The following is a 20,865-nucleotide window of genomic DNA, read 5'->3' as shown; positions in this document are numbered from 1 at the left end:
TAACCTGTCCAACTCAACACGCACAAAACCAAGCTCGTTGTCTTCTTCCTATTTACCTGCTTTGCCTTGGAAGATACTTTAGCTGCCCCGTGTTTGTCGATGCCCCGTATCCAGCCCTCCACTGTGGTTTGTGTCTCCAACATTTCTCTTGATTAGCGCCTTATTCAAGCCTTCATCACCTCTCACCTTGAGCCTGTCCTCTATTCTCACCCATCCTGCATGCTACAACCCATTGTTCACTCCCATGCTCAGAAACTTTCCATGTCTTCTTGTTTCCTGTCTCATGAAGACCAAAATCCTTAGTAAAGCTGGTGAGAGTCTCTACCTTCCGGGCCCTCTCAACTTGCAATTTCCCCTTTTCCCTCCGCCTACACTGAACATCACCTGCCCTCCACGTTTGGGTCTCTGTGTTCCTATCCGTCCAACAGACTATACCTTCTCTCTCTCCTGCTAGATTGAAAGCTCCTTGAATCCTCTTGGGATGTGTCTTATTTATCTTTATATCCCTTGGTACCCCTGGTCCTGATATATTGCCTTGTCTGGGGAGGAGTACTTAATAGACATTCCAGGGGGAGGACATCAATTAGAGTTAGACTCAGGACTCTCTCTTTGGCTCCCAATGACTCCATCTTGGGAAGAAGATGACTTATCTGATTCATGAGTTTGGCAAAAGGACATGAGTTAGCTCCTTCTCTTTTTGAGGAAACAGCCACCTATAGTTTACCTACATTCCCATTAAATTCTCCTTTCCTCTTGGCCATCCAGACAGTTTATTGCAGCAGGACCATGCCAGAGAAGAAGGCCTCCAGTTTGGGGGAATGATGCAAGTTGCATCCAGGGGAGTGTAAATAAACTGACGGGCCAGATTAACCCATGCCTCCAATACGGCGGTTTATGAGTAAGAAAGGTGGTATTTTTATCTCCGTCTGTCTCATTCTCCGGTTTATTATTTTTTTTTTAACTCTTTCCAATTGAGGCAGGTTAAAGAGTATTATATTTTGGGTCATCGCAAAGCCTCGTGTCTGGTGCAGATGATGAGTACCTTAAACGTGACCTTGATTTCACGGACTTGAATTCTGTCCCAGAGACTTATTTTCAGCGTTGTCATCCTGAGTAAGATTGAGCAAACAAAGCCTCACTTTATAAATAGTATAACAGCAACATGCCATCTTTCAGCTGAGGAAATTGAAACATTTGGGGTTTGGGAAACATTATTTGTTATTTCACACACAGCAGGAGGCTGGGAAAAGCCAAAAATGGATTTTCCACGTCGATTTTTTCCTCATCTATAAATCCTTCCCATCTCAGGGAAATTTATAGGTTTCTGGCTTCCTTTTTCCCTTTGGTCATCAAATTTAATCTCCCAGGGGTTGTTTTTTTTTTTTTTTTTTTCCTTCCTATTTGAGTTTCTGTTCTAGACTTGTAAAATGTTCCCAATTTTTGATGTTCTAGATCCTCTCCTCTCTCAACCCATCATTTGTACCCCATTTCTTCCTTCTATCTACTCGCCACATTTATTCCTCAGTAAATTCCAGAGATGACCAAACCTCCAGCTTCTCTAAGATCCACTTGGAGCTTCTCTATTTCTTTTGTCATCGTCTCAAAACACCCACCAACCTTTTGTTGTCCTTCCCGCCAGCCTCTGATTACGTGTGTCTCTTCCTCTAAAAAGTGAACCCCCAGGAGCATCTGGGATGATCACTTCTATCCACTTCTCACATGCTTTCTAGTTCCTTCTCCCCATTAACTCCTTCCCACCCACCTTTCCACAAACCCGGATCTCCCTGTTGTGAAAACCCCCTCACCTTTCACTGTATTTGCTGCCCAGCTCCGGCTGCCTTCCCCCTCACCTGCCTTCCATTCACCATCAAAAATCCTACCATGTCACCGTATGCTGTGCGCCCACATCATTGGATTGCTCCATAGCTCCGTGACTTTCTGCTCCCGACCCAAGCAGTCAACGGAAAGCATCGCTCTTAAAGCTTACCAACAATTTCTGCAGGCCACATCCTTCGGTCTCTATTCATTCTTGACTTCGTCACTACGTTTGACACCATTGACCACTTTCTTACCCCTCTTGCGGCCAAAGACATTGAGGCATTCCTGCAAAACGCTCTACCTCATCCATACTCACAGAATACATTGTGAAGCTTTTGCTGACCTCGTCAAAATCCTTATCTCCAAATGTCTCTCCCAGCCCCGGAATCTCCTAGCCCTAGATGCTTCCATTTGGATTTCAGTTCATCAGCTTAATGCAACATGTTGAAATCCAAACTCATCATCCTTCCCCTAAAGTCAGCCAGACCTTTGTCATCTTCAGAAAGATTAAGACTCCCTTTGAACTTTCGTAGAAGAACATGTGTTCTAACCGAGAGCTTCCAGGGCGTGGGGTGGGGGTAGGGGTGCGCTGCGATAACAAGAAAGACAGAACTTAAGATTTAAGTCTTAAGGAGGCTTATCTCTGTCTAGCCATGCTAGGTATTTCATAACGGCATATACGTATAAAACAACGTGGATGAGACACAGGATGTACAACAGGAAGTGGCCAAAGATAAAGCCAAAGTGAGAACAGCCATCAGACCATGAGATCTGCCTTCCTAAAGCGTCTGGCCTTTACTGTGTAGACGGTGTAAGATTTCAAGCTGTGGAGTAACGTAAGCAGATTTATATATTGCAAAAACAGCTTCAGCAACAGCATGAAGAATGGATCAGAAGGTTCAAGGCTGAGATGAATAAAGCAATATAAAAAAATCCACTAGCCAAAAAAATAATGAGGTCCTAAACCAAGATCCTGGAAGTGGCAATGGGGCAGAAAGGATATGCTCGAAAAAATAATTAGGAAAACATTCACAAGACTAGGAGACAGATTGAATACGGAAAGGGAGGAGAAAAGAAGCGTGTGAAATGAGAGATTTTGGCTGACCAAGTGATCGATGGCATAATGATATAGGCGGAAATATAATCATTACTGTGGGTCAATATAACGGAGTTCAGTTTAGCACACGTTCAAATTGAGTTGCCTTTGGGACATCTAGACGGAAATGTCTAGGAGACGGAAAAACACCTGTTTCCAACTCAGAAGAAAAGCATGATCAGGAAAAAACAATTTGGGAGTGTGAAAGATACTGCGGATGTAGGTCCTCAGCATCCATGTCAGTCCTCTTCCTTGCATGTTTTTTTTTCCCCGGCAGACGCTAGAATTGAAACAAACAAAAAACTACATTTCCAGCTTCCCTGGTAGCTAGATGCAGCCATGTGACTATGGTGTAACCCAAGATGTAAATAGGAATGTTGTATGGGACTTCCAGGAAAACCACTTACATTTGGCTGACTCAGATGGGAGATAGGCTCTCTCTGCTCCTTCCACTCCCTCGTTCTTCTTCTGCTAAGAGCAAGAATGTGAGCGGGGGAGGTCCACCAGCCACTTTGACCATCATGCAATCTTGAACACGGGAGCCATACGCTAGGATTTTAAGGTAGAACGATAGAAGGATCCTGGGTGTCTGGCGGGGAAGCCACCCTTCTGACTCTGCACTGAGAACATATAAATTCATTTTACATCTAAACCACTGATACTCCAGTTTTATGTTTTATGCCCCCAACTGTCATCCTATCTGATGCACCAAATGTATAAGAAATCCCTGGCATAGGCGATGATAACAAGCCATATTAGTGCCATGTAAGTGGAAGCAATCTTCCAGAAAGAGTCTATAGCATAGAGAGATTTCTGGGAACCTCACTGCAAAGGCGGAGGAAGACGAGACAAGCTAATGAGGCTTGAAAGGAAGAGTCAGAAAATTGAAAGAATGTGTCATGTCTAGAGATGTGCTCTTCAGACCCCCCGCTTCAAGGAAGGACCCAAGGCAAGGATATGTCTGGTTGACCGCCTCCAGCCGTTGGCCCCTTCTCAGCTTTCAAGGCCATTAATGAGTGAGGCAGTGGTAGCCAAGACCACTTCGTAGGGCATCTCTGCCAATGACTGAGCAACGCATGGCCCCAAATCCCTACCAACACAGAGCTCCCTGAACAGGCAGTCTTTGCTGCAGAGCTCTGCACCGCCCTGGTAGAGACCATCGATCTACATCACAGTCAGATGGTTCCCTCTGGGCAGGAAGACTTTTGCCCTCCTACCTCTGCATTTCTGCATCCCAGAGAACCCAACAGCTGCAAAGGATAGCAAGAGGCTACACGCGTTCACATGTAATATTTGATTTGGTTGAATGAGCATTTGGTTGAATGAAGGAGGTTAGTGATTTCCTCAACTAACTAAAACTACGAAATACAAGCATTCTTACTCAAAGCCATTCCCTTTCCAGTTAATGTGCTCAGTCCTCCCTGGGTTTTTTGTTTTGTTTTTTTCTTTTCTTTTTTTTTAAATCTCTTAACCCAGGGCGCCTGGGTGGCTCAGTCGGATAGCAGCCAACTTCGGCTCCGGTCATGATCTCACAGTTTGTGAGTTCAAGCCCTGCGCCGGGCTCTGTGCTGACAGCTCGGAGCCTGGAGCCTGCTTGGGATTCTGTGTCTCCCTCTCTCTCTGCCCCTCCCCCACTTGCGCTCTGTCTCTTTGTCTCTCAAAAACAAATAAACATGAAAAAAGAATTAAATATCTCTTAACCCAGAATATAACTATAGCCCATCAACAATCCCTCCAAAATATCACCCACTTCTATTGTCTTACCTTCCTCTTAAATTTTATCTTGCAATCAAATATTACTTAGGAAAAACGAACAGGGATGAATAAACCATAGGTAAAGGAATTCATTTAAATCCCCTTATGTATGAATTATTTTCCAAATTCAGCTATATTATGGCATAAACCATAGCCATTGAACACATAACTCTGTATGGCAAATGCTTCATATAATAAGATGAACTCATAAATCAAGTATTAAATCTGTTCCAAGATGATAATGGCTAAAAGTATTGCCAATAGAACCAACTGACAAGATCCTGGTTTCTGAGAATCGAACCATTCATTTCACAAATACAAGGGTTCATTTTCTCGTTCTTCCTTTTACATCACCCACCATTTAACCCAGATTAATCTTCCAAAAAAAGCACATAGATCTGCCAATATGTTGGCATTTCCTTCTTATGAGGAAACAACAGAGCAGATCAAAATCTGCTTTCTCCGGTTCTGGAGAGCCACGATTATCGGCATACTATTGCAATTGTCTGAGCTTCTCTCTCAGGGGTTAGCAAACTACTACCCATGGACTAAACCTGGCCCACCGCCTGTTTTTGTAAATAAAGTTTTATTGGAATGATGAATGCTCCGTGCTCCTTAACCTAGCTATTAACTGTGGCTGCTTTCCTACTACAATGGCAGAGTTGAATCATTGCATCAGAGACCATCTGGCCTACAAAGCTTAAAAAAATTTACTATCCGGCCCTCAACAGGAAAAAAAAAAAAAAAATCACCAACCCCTGCCCTAGTTTAAAAAGCATGGTATCTTTGTGCCTCGTCACATCCAAGAAAGCAAAATGGGTCACCGGCGACTCTACTGGAGTTATCAGAGAGAATGTGGCCGGGGTTCTCACTCTTGTCACATCTACTCAAACCAGCACAGTCTGATCAGGAAATGTGGCCTCAATATGTGCCACCAGTGTTTCTGTCAGTCCATGAAGGATATAGGTTCCGTTAAGTTGGTTTAAGAGAACTTCCTTGAATGGGTCATCCAAGATATACACCTTAACTGCAGATACCCAAGATACCCACCTTAATGCTCACTCTTTCTTCATAAGATAAAAATATTTCCATGATGAAAAAGAAGCATAATCTGGGGCATGTGAGTGGCTCATTGGTTAAGCATCCTCCTCTTGACATTGGCTCAGGTCGTGAGACTGATCCCCTGTGTCAGGCTTGCGCTCAGTGTGGAGCCTACTTTGGATTCTCTCTCTCTCTCTCTCTCTCTCTCTCTCTCTCTGTCCCTCCCCCACTCACTTGTGCGCGCGCTCTCTCTCAAAGTAAGTAAACATTTTTTTTTAAAAAAAGCATGGTCTGTTCTTACATTTCAGGTATTCATTCATTCATTATTATTCATTCATAGTATGTTAACTGACATCTCATTGCGTTAACATCACTACGGGTCAATATGAACTCGAACGATGACTTAACATTCATGATAAATGGTCTCCTTTTCTTTACATCGATAGGCAACGGTTATTTTTAATTAACCTAATTTTTTAAAATGTATCTCCTACCCAGAAGATAAAATGTTGAACTCAGCATTTGATACTTATCCATGTTTTAGCCTAGCTTTAAACTTTAAGCTTAAGAGCAAAAAACCGATTGGTTTTCAAAAGAGGCTAGAAATAAAACATGCTTTAAGAGAAATAAAAAAGGTGATTATGCCCAAACTCCCTTGTTTTCCTTTCTTTTTGGAAAGATCGCCTCTCTCAGTGAAAGAAGACAGGAGCATTTTAAAATGCCTTTCGACAGCACAGACTTTCCTGTTTTAATGGAACAACATCTCCCTTAGGAATCCATCAATGAATCAGAGCAAGAGAACAAGGAGAAAAAGGAGAAGGGGGAGGGCTGCACTGAAAAAGAACAAAACACTTGCTCTGTGGCTCCAAATAGTGAGTGTTGCACAGACCACAAGGTTGCTCAGCTCGGATGCCCAGAAGGCCAGGCCAGGATTTCTGCTTCCCAGCTTCCCTAGGTCCAGCTTTCAGCTGGGAGCTCTTCAGGTCTGTCCCGAGGCATAAATGAACGTAGGTATTCTGGGATGAATGTGCCCCTTCTCCTGAGCCTTTTTATTTTCTCCTCCTGTTTCTTTCCCCAGGTGGGTACAGCTGTTCAGGGTTTTGTGAACTATGGGTTCAGCCATATCTTTAAGATGATGAACTCAGGACTTCTCAGGATTTTCTCAGTAATTTTCATACCCCAAGTACTTTTTCATTGTCTACTTATTTAAAAAGTAACATAAAGGGGCGCCTGGGTGGCGCAGTCGGTTAAGCGTCCGACTTCAGCCAGGTCACGATCTCGCGGTCCGTGAGTTCGAGCCCCGCGTCGGGCTCTGGGCTGATGGCTCAGAGCCTGGAGCCTGTTTCCGATTCTGTGTCTCCCTCTCTCTCTGCCCCTCCCCCGTTCATGCTCTGTCTCTCTCTGTCCCAAAAATAAATAAACGTTGAAAAAAAAAAAATTAAAAAAAAAAAAAAAGTAACATAAAGATCTCTGCAGGGCACCTGGGTGGCTCAGTCGGTTAAGCGTCCGACTTCAGCTCAAGTCACAATCTCATGGTTCGTGGGCTCAGCGTTTGGCTCTGAGCTAACAGTACAGAGCCTGGAACCTGCTTCATATTCTGTGTCTCCCTCTCTCTCTGCCCCTCCCTGTTTGTTCTCTCTCTCTCTCTCTCTCTCTCAAAAGTCAGTAAACATTAAAATTTTTTAAAAAGATCTTTGCATAAAAATCATAAAAATACTGGTAAAGAAGAGGAAGGAGGAGGAGGAGAAGGAGAAGAAAAGAAAACTGAGATTATGCATTAATCCTACCACCCAAGGAGATCACTACAAAATGTATTCATTCATACATGTAGTGGGTTGAATGGTGCTCACCACTTCTCCAAAAGATGTATCTGCCCAGAGCCTGTGAGTGTGCCTTTATGTGGAAAAGGTTCTTTGCCAATGTAATTACATTAAGGATCTCAAAATGAAATCAGTCTGGATTATCTGCTAGGCTCTAACTCCCGGGACAACTGTTCCCATAAGGAGAGGAGAACCATAGACAGAGGAGAAAGCCATGTGAAGGCAGAGAAGAGAATGGAGAGATACAGCCACAGGCCAAGGAATGTCTGGAGCCTCCAGAAGCTGGGAGAGATAAGCAAGGTGTCTCTTCTAGAACCTTCAGAGAGGGTATGGCCCTTGATTTTAGGTATCTAGTGTCCAGAGTGTGGGAATAAATGGCTGATATATTTTTTTTAATTAAAAAAAAAAGTTTTTTTTTAATGTTTATTTATTTTTGAGACAGAGAGAGACAGAGCATGAATGGGGGAGGGGCAGAGAGAGAGGGAGACACAGAATCGGAAGCAGGCTCCAGGCTCTGAGCCATCAGCCCAGAGCCTGACGCGGAGCCCGAACTCACGAACCGTGAGATCGTGACCTGAGCTGAAGTCGGACGCTCAACCGACTGAGCCACCCAGGCGCCCCTAAATGGCTGATATTTTAAGCCATCGACCGTGTGCTAATTTGTTGTGGCAGCCTTCAGAAACCAAAACAATTCATCTGTTCCGTAAATGTTTACTGAACAACCAGATATTGTATCAAGAAGTTGACGAATAAGATGTCTTTAAAAAAAAGATACTAAACTTTTCAAAAACTTTTTATGCGTACATGAATATATGTATATGAATATTTTAATGGGCCATAATATAAAAGTTGTTATTAACATACTTTTTCACCTAATAATATAAACATTTTTCATGATAATAAAGGAATATGTCCGCATTTTATAAATGAGCCACTATTTTGCTCACGCTGTTCTCCGTATTCGAACATTGAGCTCGTTTGCGTTTTTTCCTATGCTGCCATCACCGTTCTTTAGTTACATACTTACGCATATTTTAAATTATTCCCTTAAATTTTACAAAATGGAATCCAGACGTTAAAATCTGTGCCAGTTATCAATTTCTCGTCTCTCAGATCCAAACCGACCCCTGCTTTCTGACCCTGGAACTGGACCCTGCAAACCTATCTCTGCTGTTGGGTGGGCACATGATAGGCTTGTCAGTGGAGGGCACTAGACGAATACCGCAAGACAGCAGGGCCAGGAAGACACTTCCTTTTTGGGTCCCAGTCCTCAGTTTTTTAATGCGACTTGGGAGCCCAGCAGCCCTCACAGACTAGCTCCACCCACACTTCTAGGACACACTCACCAACGCCACCAGTAGTTTTTTTTTGGGGGGGGGGTTATGTTTATTTTTGAGAGAGACAGAGACAGAGACAGAGTGTGAGCAGGGGAGGGGCAGAGAGAGAGGGAGACACAGAATCCGAAGCAGGCTCCAGGCTCTGAGCCGTCAGCACAGAGCCCGACGCGGGGCTCGAACCCACGGACCGTGAGATCCTGACCTGAGCCGAAGCTGGACGCTCAACCGACCGAGCCACCCAAGTGCCCCAACATGTCTTTTGATTAAATCTTTCTTGTTCAGATAACCTGTGCACTTTCAATCTCCTAACTGACCCTGACCCTACTGACATAAAGTCTCAATGCACTTATGTGACCAAGTCAACTTCTAGAACAACTGCTCCGACTGGCAACTCCTTCCCCAAGCCCTTACCAACCCTGGATATTTTTCTTCATCTCTGACAGAGAAAATATGATAAGAAGGAAGGTATCCCTTGTCAATTGTTTTCATTTGCGTTTCTTTGATGGGTAGTAAGGTAGAATATACAACTATATGAGTATATGTTGTGTTGGAAGGAGTCATATCAAAGCCACAACGGTTACCTCCGGGGAAGGGAATAAGATGGGAAGAGGGGGAAGGAAAGGGAACTTTCACTTATTGCTCTGAAACCTTGCACACTGTCCAAATATTTTACAAAGGGAAAGCATTCGTGCATTATGTACATAATTAAATATGTATACATCATGAAACTCAGGTGCCGCTGAGCCCTTTCTCTGACTACACATGACGGCTGCTGGTGACTTGTTGCCTTCTTTAGCAGAGCTGAGCAATCAACTCTGGAAAGACCTTATCTCTCTGTAACCACAGTAACCCAGGCCTGACCACAGACTCATCTCTCTCAGGCTGCTTCTAGAACACCAAAAAGAAATGAGGACACGTCGCATGTGCCTGGTCATGGTGGCCAGAGTTCTTGTATCTTCAAGGATAGGACAATCATGACTTTTTTTTATATATATACCCTGTCTCATTGGGAGAGCCCGTGTCAAACCATGAGCTAGACCCTCAGTTCAAATTTTTACTCACAACATTTGGGAAGAATGGAGGGAGAGTGTAGAGACCATAGGGTCCATCTGCCTTTTCCTTACTATCAAGGGCATGTGGTTGAAGCTTGTGAATGTGAGACTGTGACCCAGAGAGGAGACTGCATGACCAGTTGGGCACAGAGATGGGCCATAGTCATCCGTCTGCTTCCAAAATGATTCATCATGGGGCGCCTGGGTGGCTCAGTCGGTTAAGCGGCCGACTTCGGCTCCGATCACGATCTCGCGGTCCGTGAGTTCGAGCCCCATGTCGGGCTCTGTGCTGACAGCTCAGAGCCTGGAGCCTGTTTCCGATTCTGTGTCTCCCTCTCTCCCTGCCCCTCCCCTGTTCATGCTCTGTCTCTCTCTGTCTCAAAAATAAATAAACATTAAAAAAAAAATTAAAAAAAAAATGATTCATCATTTTTTTTACACCTTTCATCTTTGCTTCCAAACCCAAAACAAAACAGCACAAAGAGAGTTAAGATAATGCAACTGCACTTACCACAACTGGTAATTTTAGAATCTTTTGTCAGCCAGGGCTAAAATATTATAATATTGTGTTACACATATTTGAAGCCTTCCTTCGAGGAAGGGAGGATTCTTTAATGACCCAGACAGCTAACAGACCTCTGCTGGGCTGAACTCTGTAGGAAACGTGTTGGGGTCCAGGAGAATGGGGGCCAGAACAAGTAGAGCACGTCACCCTACGTACATAAAGACTGGGGTGGGGGGGGGGGTAAAGTGAAGGGTCGAGAATGGTGGGCTTGAGTTTGCAGGGGTGTGAGATGGAGGGGAAGAAAAGAAGAAGGTGAGACCATAAAGCATGGACTTTGTGAGGCCAGATCTATACATTGGAGATGTTTATAAAGGTGGGCTAGTCATCCTATAGCTCAGTAATCTACATCTCACCTCTCCCTTAAGAGTGATGGAGTTAAGACCAGTGTTAATTTTCAGAGCGTTTTGGAGTCGTTTGTATTTGTTTTAGCCGTACTCGTAGTCTGAGACTGAACTTTGAGCCACAACAAGATATTTATTTGTGTTTCGTTTCATTAATGCTGGTCTCACCCACTGGCTGTGAGTTCACGTAGTGGGCGAGGAGTGGTCGGACAAAGTTAAAATACTTGAAGACATGACTATCCAAAGGCCCCCCCCCCCAATCCAACTTCCTGCCTTCTGAAAATAGTTGCGCTGTAAGAATTGAAACAGAGAAAACGCATCTGTTGTCACCCAGTCTGACATATGAAGCTTGCATAACATGCACAAGGGTGCTGCCTAGAAGAACAGAACAGCTATACCTAAGGATATAGATCTCTTCCAATTCAAAATATACCTACAGCTAATTCAAGTCAAGATCGTTCTTCCACGGATTCTTTGTGCTCTATCATGTACCTCCTTTGAGAATAAAATAGTGCAGGGGTGGCTGGGTGGCTCAGTCAGTCAAGCGACCGACTCTTGATTTCGACTCGTCACGATCTCGTGATTTGTGAGATCAAGCCCCACGGGGGGCTCTGTGCCGAGAGCACGTAGTCCTGCTCAGGATTCTCTCTCTCCCTCTTTCTCTGCCCCTCCTCCACTTGCATTCTCTCTCTCTCCCTCTCTCTCAAAAATAAATAATAAACTTAAAAAAAAAAAGAAAATAGTGCAAATTCCTTGACTGCTGACGTTTAGTAACAAGCTTAACCTCCATATCAAAGCCCAACACTTTAGTTCAATTGTCTCTTTAAGAAGATAGAATAACCCAGGATATGAGACCACAAGGCAACTCGAGTCAAGCTTTTATAAATTTTTTCAATGTTTATTTTTGAGAGAGAGAGAGACAAAGAGTGCGAGCGGGGGTGGGGCAGAGAGAGAGGGAGACACAGAATCTGAAACAGGCTCCAGGCTCTGAGCCATCAGCACAGAGCCCCACGCGGAGCTCAAACCCACAAACCTCAAGATCATGACGTGAGCCGAGGTCGGACGCTTAACTGACTGAGCCACTCAGGCGCCCCTCAAGTCAAGCTTTTAATGAAATATTGTTAAGTATACAGAAAAGTATAAAGAACAATATGACTAACATCCACATACTCACCACCCAACTTCGTCAAATTTGAACATTTTGCAATATATCCTGCAGCTCTTTTCTGCTGAGAAATAAACCATTGTGGATACTTTCGACGCCCCGTATATAATCTGCAACAATCCCCCCTCTCTTTGATCCCATATATGACCAGTAACCACTATCCTGAATTTTGTGTTCATCATTCTCATGCTTGTTTTTATCATTTTGCTACATATATATTTACCCATAAATAATATCAAGAATTACTCTGCCAGTTTTGAGGCGTATCTGAAGTATCATACTGCTATGCACACACATACATATATGTATATACACACACGTATATATTGTATATAAGTATTCATAGCCTTTTACAACTTAAAGTTGTGCCCATGTTGAGAAAAATATAGTTATAGCTCCTTCATTTTAACTGCTGCTACCCACTGTCTAAGCATGCCACAACTTACTTATTTATTCTCCTATGGATAGACAATTAGATATTTTGCCATTCTTTGTTATTAGAAGCCAGACGGTGGGGGAAATTCTTTGAGATAAGTGCATGCATGCTTTGTTTTTTTATTTTATTTGGTTCTTAATATAGAGTTAGAAGAATAATATGACCAATCAAGTCGACCTGTTTAACATGAATAGCTCTGTGAATTTTAACACGTGTATAGACTGACGTGACCACCATCACAACAATAAGGATACAGAAGCATTCCATAATCAGAAGCGACTCCCCCAGGCTGCTCCTTTGTAGTCACTACTTTGTCACTGTCCCTACCACCTGGCAACCAACAGCTATTCTCTGTTGTCATAATTTTCCCATTTCTAGGATATCATAACGTAATCATACAACATATTAACTTTTGAGACTGGTTTCTTTCACTCAGCATACTACCTTGAGACGCAAGGTATACACTGGGAATACACCATTTGGTTCATCCGTTTTGCCCATTGAAGGCCATTTGTGTTATTTCCAATTTTGGGCAATTGTTAATAAAGGTGCCAATAAATTAATAAAGATTTAATTTATAAATCTTCCCAAACAGGCCCTTATGCACCCATATGTTTTCAATTAATTTCGGCAAATACCCAGTCAGATGGGAATCACATGGTTATCTTTCCAAGTTCTTAAGTATTTACCAGTTATCTCTCTGTAATTGATTTCTGGTCTAATTCTGTTATGATCAGAGAACAAAATTTGTGTGATTTTTTATTCTTTTAAATTTTTTTTTCCAACGTTTATTTATTTTTGGGACAGAGAGAGACAGAGCATGAACGGGGGAGGGGCAGAGAGAGAGGGAGACACAGAGTCAGAAACAGGCTCCAGGCTCTGAGCCATCAGCCCAGAGCCCGACGCAGGGCTCGAACTCGCGGACCGCGAGATCGTGACCTGGCTGAAGTCGGACGCTTAACCAACTGCGCCACCCAGGTGCCCCTATTTTATTCTTTTAAATTTGTGAATGTTTGTTTTATAACCCAGGGTATAGTCAGTCTTAATAACTGTCACGTACACTTAAAAATAATATGCCCTGTGTTGAGTTGAGTGCACTACATACGACAGTTAGATCCAGTTGGCTGATGGTGTTGGTCAGTTCCTCTATATCCTCGCCTACTTGCTCTATTAATTGCAGAGAGAAAAAAAAAAAGTTTAAGACTCCAGCTATAATTGTTGGATTTGTCCATTTCTCTTTCCAGGCTTATTAGTTTTTTTTTAATGTTGATTTATTTTTTTAATATAATTTATTGTCAAGTTAGCTAGCACACAGTGTATATATACAGTGTGCTCTTGGCTCCAGGAGTAGATTCCCATGATTCATTGCTTACATGCAACACCCAGTCGGGCTTATTAGTTTTACTTCATGTACCTTGAAGCTCTGTTGTTAGAGACATACAAACTTAAGATTGTTATCACTGGTGGATTGACTCTTTCATCATTACATAATGTTTCTTTCTATCCCTGATGTCTTTCTTGCTCTACAGTCTATCCTGTCTGATATTAATATCGTCATCCCAGAGTTTGTTTCATTAGTGTTTGCCTGGTATATCATTTTCTATGCTTTCATTTTTAACTTTCCTGTGTCATTATATTTACATCTGGTTTCTTATAGTCCACTTATCATAGGTCCAGGTTTTTTTTAAATATTTATTGGTCTTGGCTTTTTGTTTGTTTGCTTGCTTCCGTTTAACCCATTCTGATGATCTCAGTCTTTTATTTGGTGTATTTAGACCACTTACATTTAATGTTGTTATTAATATGTTTGCATTAGGTCTACCATTTTATAATTTATTTTTTGTTTGTTACCTCTGTTTTTGGTTTCACTCTTTCCCCCTTCCTGCTTTCTTGTGTATGGTTGGAATATTTGTAATGTTCCATTTTAATATATCTATTGAGTTTTGATTATATCTTAGGGTGGTTTCTTTTTTTTTAGTGGTCATGGTAGGGATTAAATATACAAACTTAACCCTTTTCAATCTACTTAGAGTTAATATTTCCCCACTTTGAGTGGAATATAGAACCCTTACCAGCATACAGGTCCCTTATGTTGTAGTGATTATTAAGTCTACATGTGTTAAAACTCCATAATTATAATTTTTGCTTTCAACCACCATACATATTTTAAAGAACTGAAGAGGAGGAAAAGAATCTATTATATCTACCCACCAGATTTTTACCATTTCTGTTGCTCTTCCTTCAGTCTTGATGTTCCAAGTTTCCCTCCGGTAGTATTTGCAATCCATCTGAATAACTTGCTTTCATGGTTCTGTTGGAGCAGGGCTGCTGGCAATGGCTTCTCTTCGTTTTTGTTGACATTTCATCATCATTCCTAGAGGAAATTCACTCTGGAATGGAATTTTGAAATTTTCTGACTTCAAGTAGTCATTTTACATGGTAGAAAAATGAAGCCCAGAGACATTAAACAATTTTCCCTATGTTGCTGAGCCAGGGCCAAAATCTAAGCTTCTTGACTCTCAAGTTCAGTGCTCTTACTCTTCCTATATAATGCGCTGGCTTGCTATCTCAATCATTTGGTATATAGTGAGAATAGGTCGTGCACAAAAAGCTTCGCTATTATGTGCTTCATACAAGACAAAATGGTAAAATTATCATTTTTTAGAACTGAAAAGGGGCCTTAGGGATCATTCATTTCTCTATTTCACGTTTCAGATGAGAAAACTGGGGCCAGAGAAACTAATTCAGTTTCCCAAAGGAAATTTACTAATAAGCAAAGACATGACATTTTATAGCAAGATCACACTACATACCTGCCATTTGCACTGGGGTTGTTTGTTTTGCTCAGCAGCCGTAGCCGAGATAGATCATGTTGGGCCAGACACTCTCTCTAGTGTCCCCCATGACCTTATGACACAGGTGGGTGGCCAACATTGCACAATGGATCCTAGCAGAATCATTTGAAATCAAATCTATGACTGTTCTCATTAGCACCAAAGATTCCCCAACCTCAGTGGTATCAGAATTGGACTTCTGTGTGCACAGAATCTTACACGCTGATACGAATCAGCTTATTGAAATTATACATTCCTGGGTCCACTTCCAAAAATTCTGATTCACTAGCTCTAGCGTGGGAGCCTGGAATTTGCATTTGTATAAACACCCCAGGTAATTCTGATGCACGGGCTAAACTTGGAGAAAATGTCTGGCCGAAGTTGAAGCATCATGTCTTGGTCATTAAAAGAAAGTTCTATTCTTTCTAGCTCAGCATAAGAGAAGAGACTGGGTATGACACCCAATCATTTCCTTATCTCGCTGCATTCGGGATCTGTACTCTTGCATGCCATGTAGAGTACAGAACCGCCTTCCTCCTCTCTCAGAGATAGCTGAGACAGCTAGGAGGTAACAGTCACATGCCCCTTCCCCCATCTGTATAGTAACAACAACTCTTAGGGACGCAGCTAATTGCAGTTAGCACAGAGTTCATCATACATCTCTTAGCTATAGCCTTTTCAATAGGCCCATTAAGATGCCTAAGATTTAGATGTTCCAGTTAAATATAATAGTTAACATTTACCTAGAGCCAGATTTTGTAAGCCCAGATTTTTACTCTCAATACACCTCTTAACCGCCCTGCCCCCCATAGGCGTGAACACGCACAGACCCACATACACAAATCGTATTTATTCCACAGGAATGTGTGAATTCTCAGCTGTATGCCTTGCTGTGTACGAGATCCTATAAAAGCAGGGAAAAGAAGAAAGTGTGTTGGCCCTGTATGCAGAGTTACAGTCTAGTGTAGGAAACCAGCCACACAAACAAGAAACAAGGAGTCGTGTTTTAAGCAACATACGGACACGTGCAAGATAAAAATAGAGTATAACCTTCACAGATGAAGGAACCCTTGCATTTAAATACTGACTCTGTTGTTCTCACAACTTAATTCCTGGAAATCGAGAGCTGGATATTTAGCTAGACTAAAGGGAAACACGGGTGTCCTTTGCTTTTGCCCCTTAATTCATGCAGAGATACAGATTCTCTAATCTGGCCAGCCTTCCGCCTCAGACTTGTTCTCGATCGTCTCGTAGGTACAGACAGATCTCTCTTCTCTACTAACCATAAAAGATGCTTGAAGGCGGGAACCGTGTCTGATACTCCTTCTGTGTCTCCTCCAGGGCCTAAAACTCTGTTATTTTATTGTAGCCCACGGTTCAGCCCCTCCTGGGTCCCAGGCCCCATGTGATATGCTACAATTGCAGAGCTAACCTGAGATCCCTGCCCTCGAAGATTTGTCTTCATTCACTGAGCGCAAACTTCTCCTGCAAGTGATGGGCCCTGTCCTCAGAGCTTCGGGTCCAGAGATAAGAAACACTCTCCCTCTGCACTTGAGCGAGGAAGGCAGACATGGGCATTGTGTGTTTGGGCTGCTGTCACAAAGGACCACAAACTGGGGAGCTTAAACAATGGAAGTGTATCGGCTCATGGTTCTGGAGGCCAGAAGTCTGAGATCAACATGTTGACAGGGATGGTTTCTACCAAAAATCATGAAGGAGAATCAGCTGCTTGCCTCTTACCTAGTTTCTGGTGGTTTGTTGGCCATCTTTGGTCCCCGCAGCTTTTAGAAGCATGAGTCTGACCTCTGCCCTCGGCTTCATGTGGAGACCCCCCTGTGTGCCTAGCTCAGTGTCCAGATTCCTCTTCTTTATAAGGACACTGGTCATATTAGATGAAGGGCCCACTCTGTTCCAATATGACCTCATCTTAACTAATTACCTCTGCAATGACCCTATTTCCAAATAAGATCACATTCTGACGTATTAAGGGTTAGGATTTCAACATATAAATTGGCAAGGGGGGGGTGCATAGTTCAACCTCTCACACATGCAAACAACAAAACACAGCCTGGTCAACGCTTTAATAGGAGTGTATGGAAAGAGCTAGAAGGGTACCTGAGAGTACATGATATTGAGCTTAATGGGCATGAGGAAAAGCATCAGGGAACGTGGGACAGGAGGCCAAAGCTTGGACAGACAATTCTCCGGGTAGGGAAATGCAAAAGAGTTTTTGAATAAAGGCATGTCCACGAGTGCATGAAGCACTCGGGGAATTGCAGAAAGTATTATGGGCTGAAACCTGAACGGCATCTAAAGGAGAGGTGGGAGACGAGGCAGGAAGGGGAAACAGAAGCCAAAACATGAAGGGCCACGTCATGACGTGTAGCCTAAGCCAGACACAAAGCCATGGAGGCTTTTCAACAGGAGGACATCATCGCTGTATCTGCATGCTAGAAAGCTCACTCTGGAAAGTTTTGATTACATCATAACACAGGTGGGCACTGAAATGGGACCATGTCGGAAGCTGAGAGACCAGCCGAGGAGCCTATTTGCAAGAGTCTAAGCAAGAAAAGTTGGGACCCTGGATGCAGTCGAGAGCAGTGGGAACGGAAGGGTGGGGCTGGATTTACAGTGAGAGGCTTGAAACAATGTCTCTGGCAAACAGCGGTTGGGGATAATCTGGGTGTGGACCGAAGAAATGTGGGTGAGGAAGCCGAGGGCCAAGATGTGGAGAGTCAGAGCAGGAACAGAAGGGCCAGGCCCATTGCTGAGAGCGGGGAAAGGACACTGAGGACAGTGGCATCCTGCCCCTAGGATTTCACCTCCCCCACCCGGACCTCATGCACACCTAACATCCGACTTCCACATACAGTTTTGCCCTTGACCTTTATAGGGCAGGGGAAATGTACTTAGATAATCTCTAATCAAGTTAAAAATATTGTTCCCTGAACTGAGGCCAGACAAGCGAGTGCTAAGGAAGCATGGCCACATGAGTGTAGGAGAACTGGAGTCGAAAGACTGCGATGGCTTCGTGCCCATATCCTTTGCCATCCCAGAAAAATGCAAAGCAGTCCTGCCACATGTGTGCCTGGTTTCTCCATCCCCTCGCCATGATGCCTAACCAGACACATCAGAAGTTGCAAAATTGGGGGGCTCCTGGCTGGCTCAGTCAGTTAAGCCTCCAACTTCTGCTCACGTCATAATCTCGCAGTTGGTGAGTTCAAGCCCCGCGTCAGGCTCTGTGCTGACAGCTCAGAGCCTGGAGCCTCCTTCAGATTCTGTGTCTCCCTCTCTCTGCCCCTCCCCTGCTTACGCTCCGGCTCTCTCTCTCTCTCTCTCTCTCTCTCTCTTAAAAATAAATAAACATTAAAAAAGAGAAAAAGAAGTTGCAAAGTTTCTCAGATATTGGGGGCCAGTTGAAAGTTGATTCCAATAAAAAGATGGAGATCATTCAACAAGGCTTACAAATAACCACCACCATAGGCCAGCAGCAGAGTGAAGCAGGAGCCCATGGCATCATCTTGGGATTTCTCACCAGGACTGGGCTTTGAGGCCATGATGTGCTCCTGAAAGTGGTCCCTGTCTGACCTGCTTTTTCACACTTTATGTCTTTTGTCCCACTCATAAATTGTATCTAACTTAACCCAGTGTGCTACAGGAGCCAAGAAGTCCTAACCGTTTCTAGCAAACAAAGATTTCCCACTTATTTACCATGTGCTGGGGGCTGTTTCAAGCACACAACAACCCTATGGGGTAGGTCCTATTATTATCTTTCAGTGACAGATGAGGGGATGGCGAAGAACACAAGAACCTCCCCCCTCCCTCCCACCACTGAACCACAGGGGAAAGAAGGCTGATCTGAACCCACAAGCCAAAGGGTGTCTGAGGATTCCTAACTCCAGCAAGGGAAGGAGAGGGTTAAAGAGTAAGATGAACATACGTGGGAATCTTTGCTGTCTGGGCAGGCAACTCACGGCAAAGATGTATTTTCTTGAACATTCAGCAGGGTGGGGCCGCCTCCCTGATCAGAACTGCACTCTCCTGTCCCCCCAAGCGCGCCCCAGGTCATTAAATAGAGGAGCCAAAAGTTCAGGGCTGGCCCGCCCCCTCCTCCTCCCTCTTCCCCAAAAGGAAAATGAGGTGGGGGGAGCATGAATTACTTCACGAGCCATCGGGAGGAAACGTAACATGTGCCCTCCAGTGATTCATTTGGGTGGACTACTTTCACACCGAGCTAAATGCAAAAGTTCAGAGGAGGGTCAGCGGGCGGCCCCTCCCTCTTTGAGTGCGGGAGAAATTTCCTCCTTGTAAAGGACAAGCACAGTTGGAATCAAACTCCATCCAAACAGGAAATCACCAAGATTCTAGGTAAACGTGGCGCCTTATTTTTAAAGGACCAACTTTTTTATTTCATTGACTGGGTATTTCCTGAGTGCCTACTAAGTGCCAGGCACCCTGGCACGTAGTTGTTATGGACCTAGGATGTGCCGGGTGGGAAGATACAAAGAGGGAAAAGACAATGCACACACGCGCGCGCGCGCGCGCACACACACACACACACACACACACACACCCATCTGGTAAATCTTACAAGAGAAAGACTTTCGGGGGATTGTCTTTTTTCTAAAAATGAAAATAAAAGGTTGCGCGCGCACGCACACACACACACACACACACACCCTGACTCCCCAAAGTGCCCGGACTGAGTCCTGAGCAGGGAAAGTGGGAGGCCTGGGGCGAGGGGGATGGGCGCGCCCAGCGGGTTGGGTGACAAGGTGCAAGGGCAGAGCCGGCAGAGGCATCGGGAGTTGGCTGGCGAGCTTGCGGCAGAGGCAGGTGCCAGCTGCGAGTGGGCGGAGGGGCGGGCGCCCGGCCAGGCGGGGGAGGCCCGGCGTCACCTCTGCCTCTAGGAGTCGGGCGCGCAGACGAGCTCGCCCAGAGCAGCCGGGGGCACGGGCGTCCCCGCCGCCCGCAGAAGGAGCCGCGGGAGCAGTCGCAGCAGCCGCCAGGCGACAGCATCCTCTGGAGAGACGCCCCAGGCTCCGCAGCCGCCTTCCTCCGCCCGGAGGCGAGCGCCGCCGCCCGCTCCCCGCGCTCCCGCTCGCCGTCGCCCCCCGGCCCCGCCGCCCGTCCGCCCGCGGGGGACAGCAGGCACCAGCGCCCCCGGCCCTTCCCTGCCGCGGGCTCCTGGGCCGGCGGCGCGGGGAGAGAAGGTGCCGGAAGCAGGGGCCCAGAGGCACCATCCCCGGGTCTCCAGTCCACGCGGAGAAGAGACGCCCGGCAACACCGCGAGCCCCCGCGCCGCCGGTCCCCGAGTTCAGGGGCGACACCCCTCAAGGAGGGGGAGGGGTGCGATCCCGCGCGGTGAGCACTCCGGCCCCATTGACCCCGTCCGGCCCTCGGCGCCCAGCGCCCGCCCGGGTCCCCGGAGACGCCCGCGCGCCCCGGCGGGGCCATGCCCGCGCTGCGCCGGGACCGCCTGCTGACCCTGCTGCTGCTGGGCGCGCTGCTCTCCGCCGACCTCTACTTCCACCTCTGGCCCCAGGTGCGGCGCCAGCTGCGGCCCCGGGAGCACCCGCGGGGCTGCCCGTGCGCCCGCCGCGCC

At 45.1% G+C, this 20,865-nt stretch overlaps 1 protein-coding gene across 1 annotated transcript; it reads left to right on the top strand.

Moving 5' to 3' along the window:
- Positions 1-5,484: 5,484 nt before the first annotated feature.
- On the top strand, positions 5,485-5,655 carry LOC121015234 (40S ribosomal protein S29-like). Its single transcript, XM_040451998.1, has one exon. The coding sequence runs from the start codon at positions 5,485-5,487 to the stop codon at positions 5,653-5,655; it is 171 nt and encodes a 56-aa protein (XP_040307932.1).
- The last annotated feature ends 15,210 nt before the right edge of the window (positions 5,656-20,865 follow it).

The sequence above is a fragment of the Herpailurus yagouaroundi genome, unplaced genomic scaffold (genome assembly GCF_014898765.1).
Source record: "Herpailurus yagouaroundi ecotype Mexico unplaced genomic scaffold, PumYag 206, whole genome shotgun sequence".
Classification (NCBI taxonomy): domain Eukaryota; kingdom Metazoa; phylum Chordata; class Mammalia; order Carnivora; family Felidae; genus Herpailurus; species Herpailurus yagouaroundi.
The sequence above is the reverse complement of the archived record's forward strand: the minus strand, read 5'-3'. Positions and strand labels throughout refer to the sequence as shown.

Bases quoted from the DNA above. Each gene is read 5' to 3' on its own strand.
- LOC121015234 (XM_040451998.1), top strand. From the start codon at position 5,485: ATGGGTCACCGGCGACTCTACTGGAGTTATCAGAGAGAATGTGGCCGG.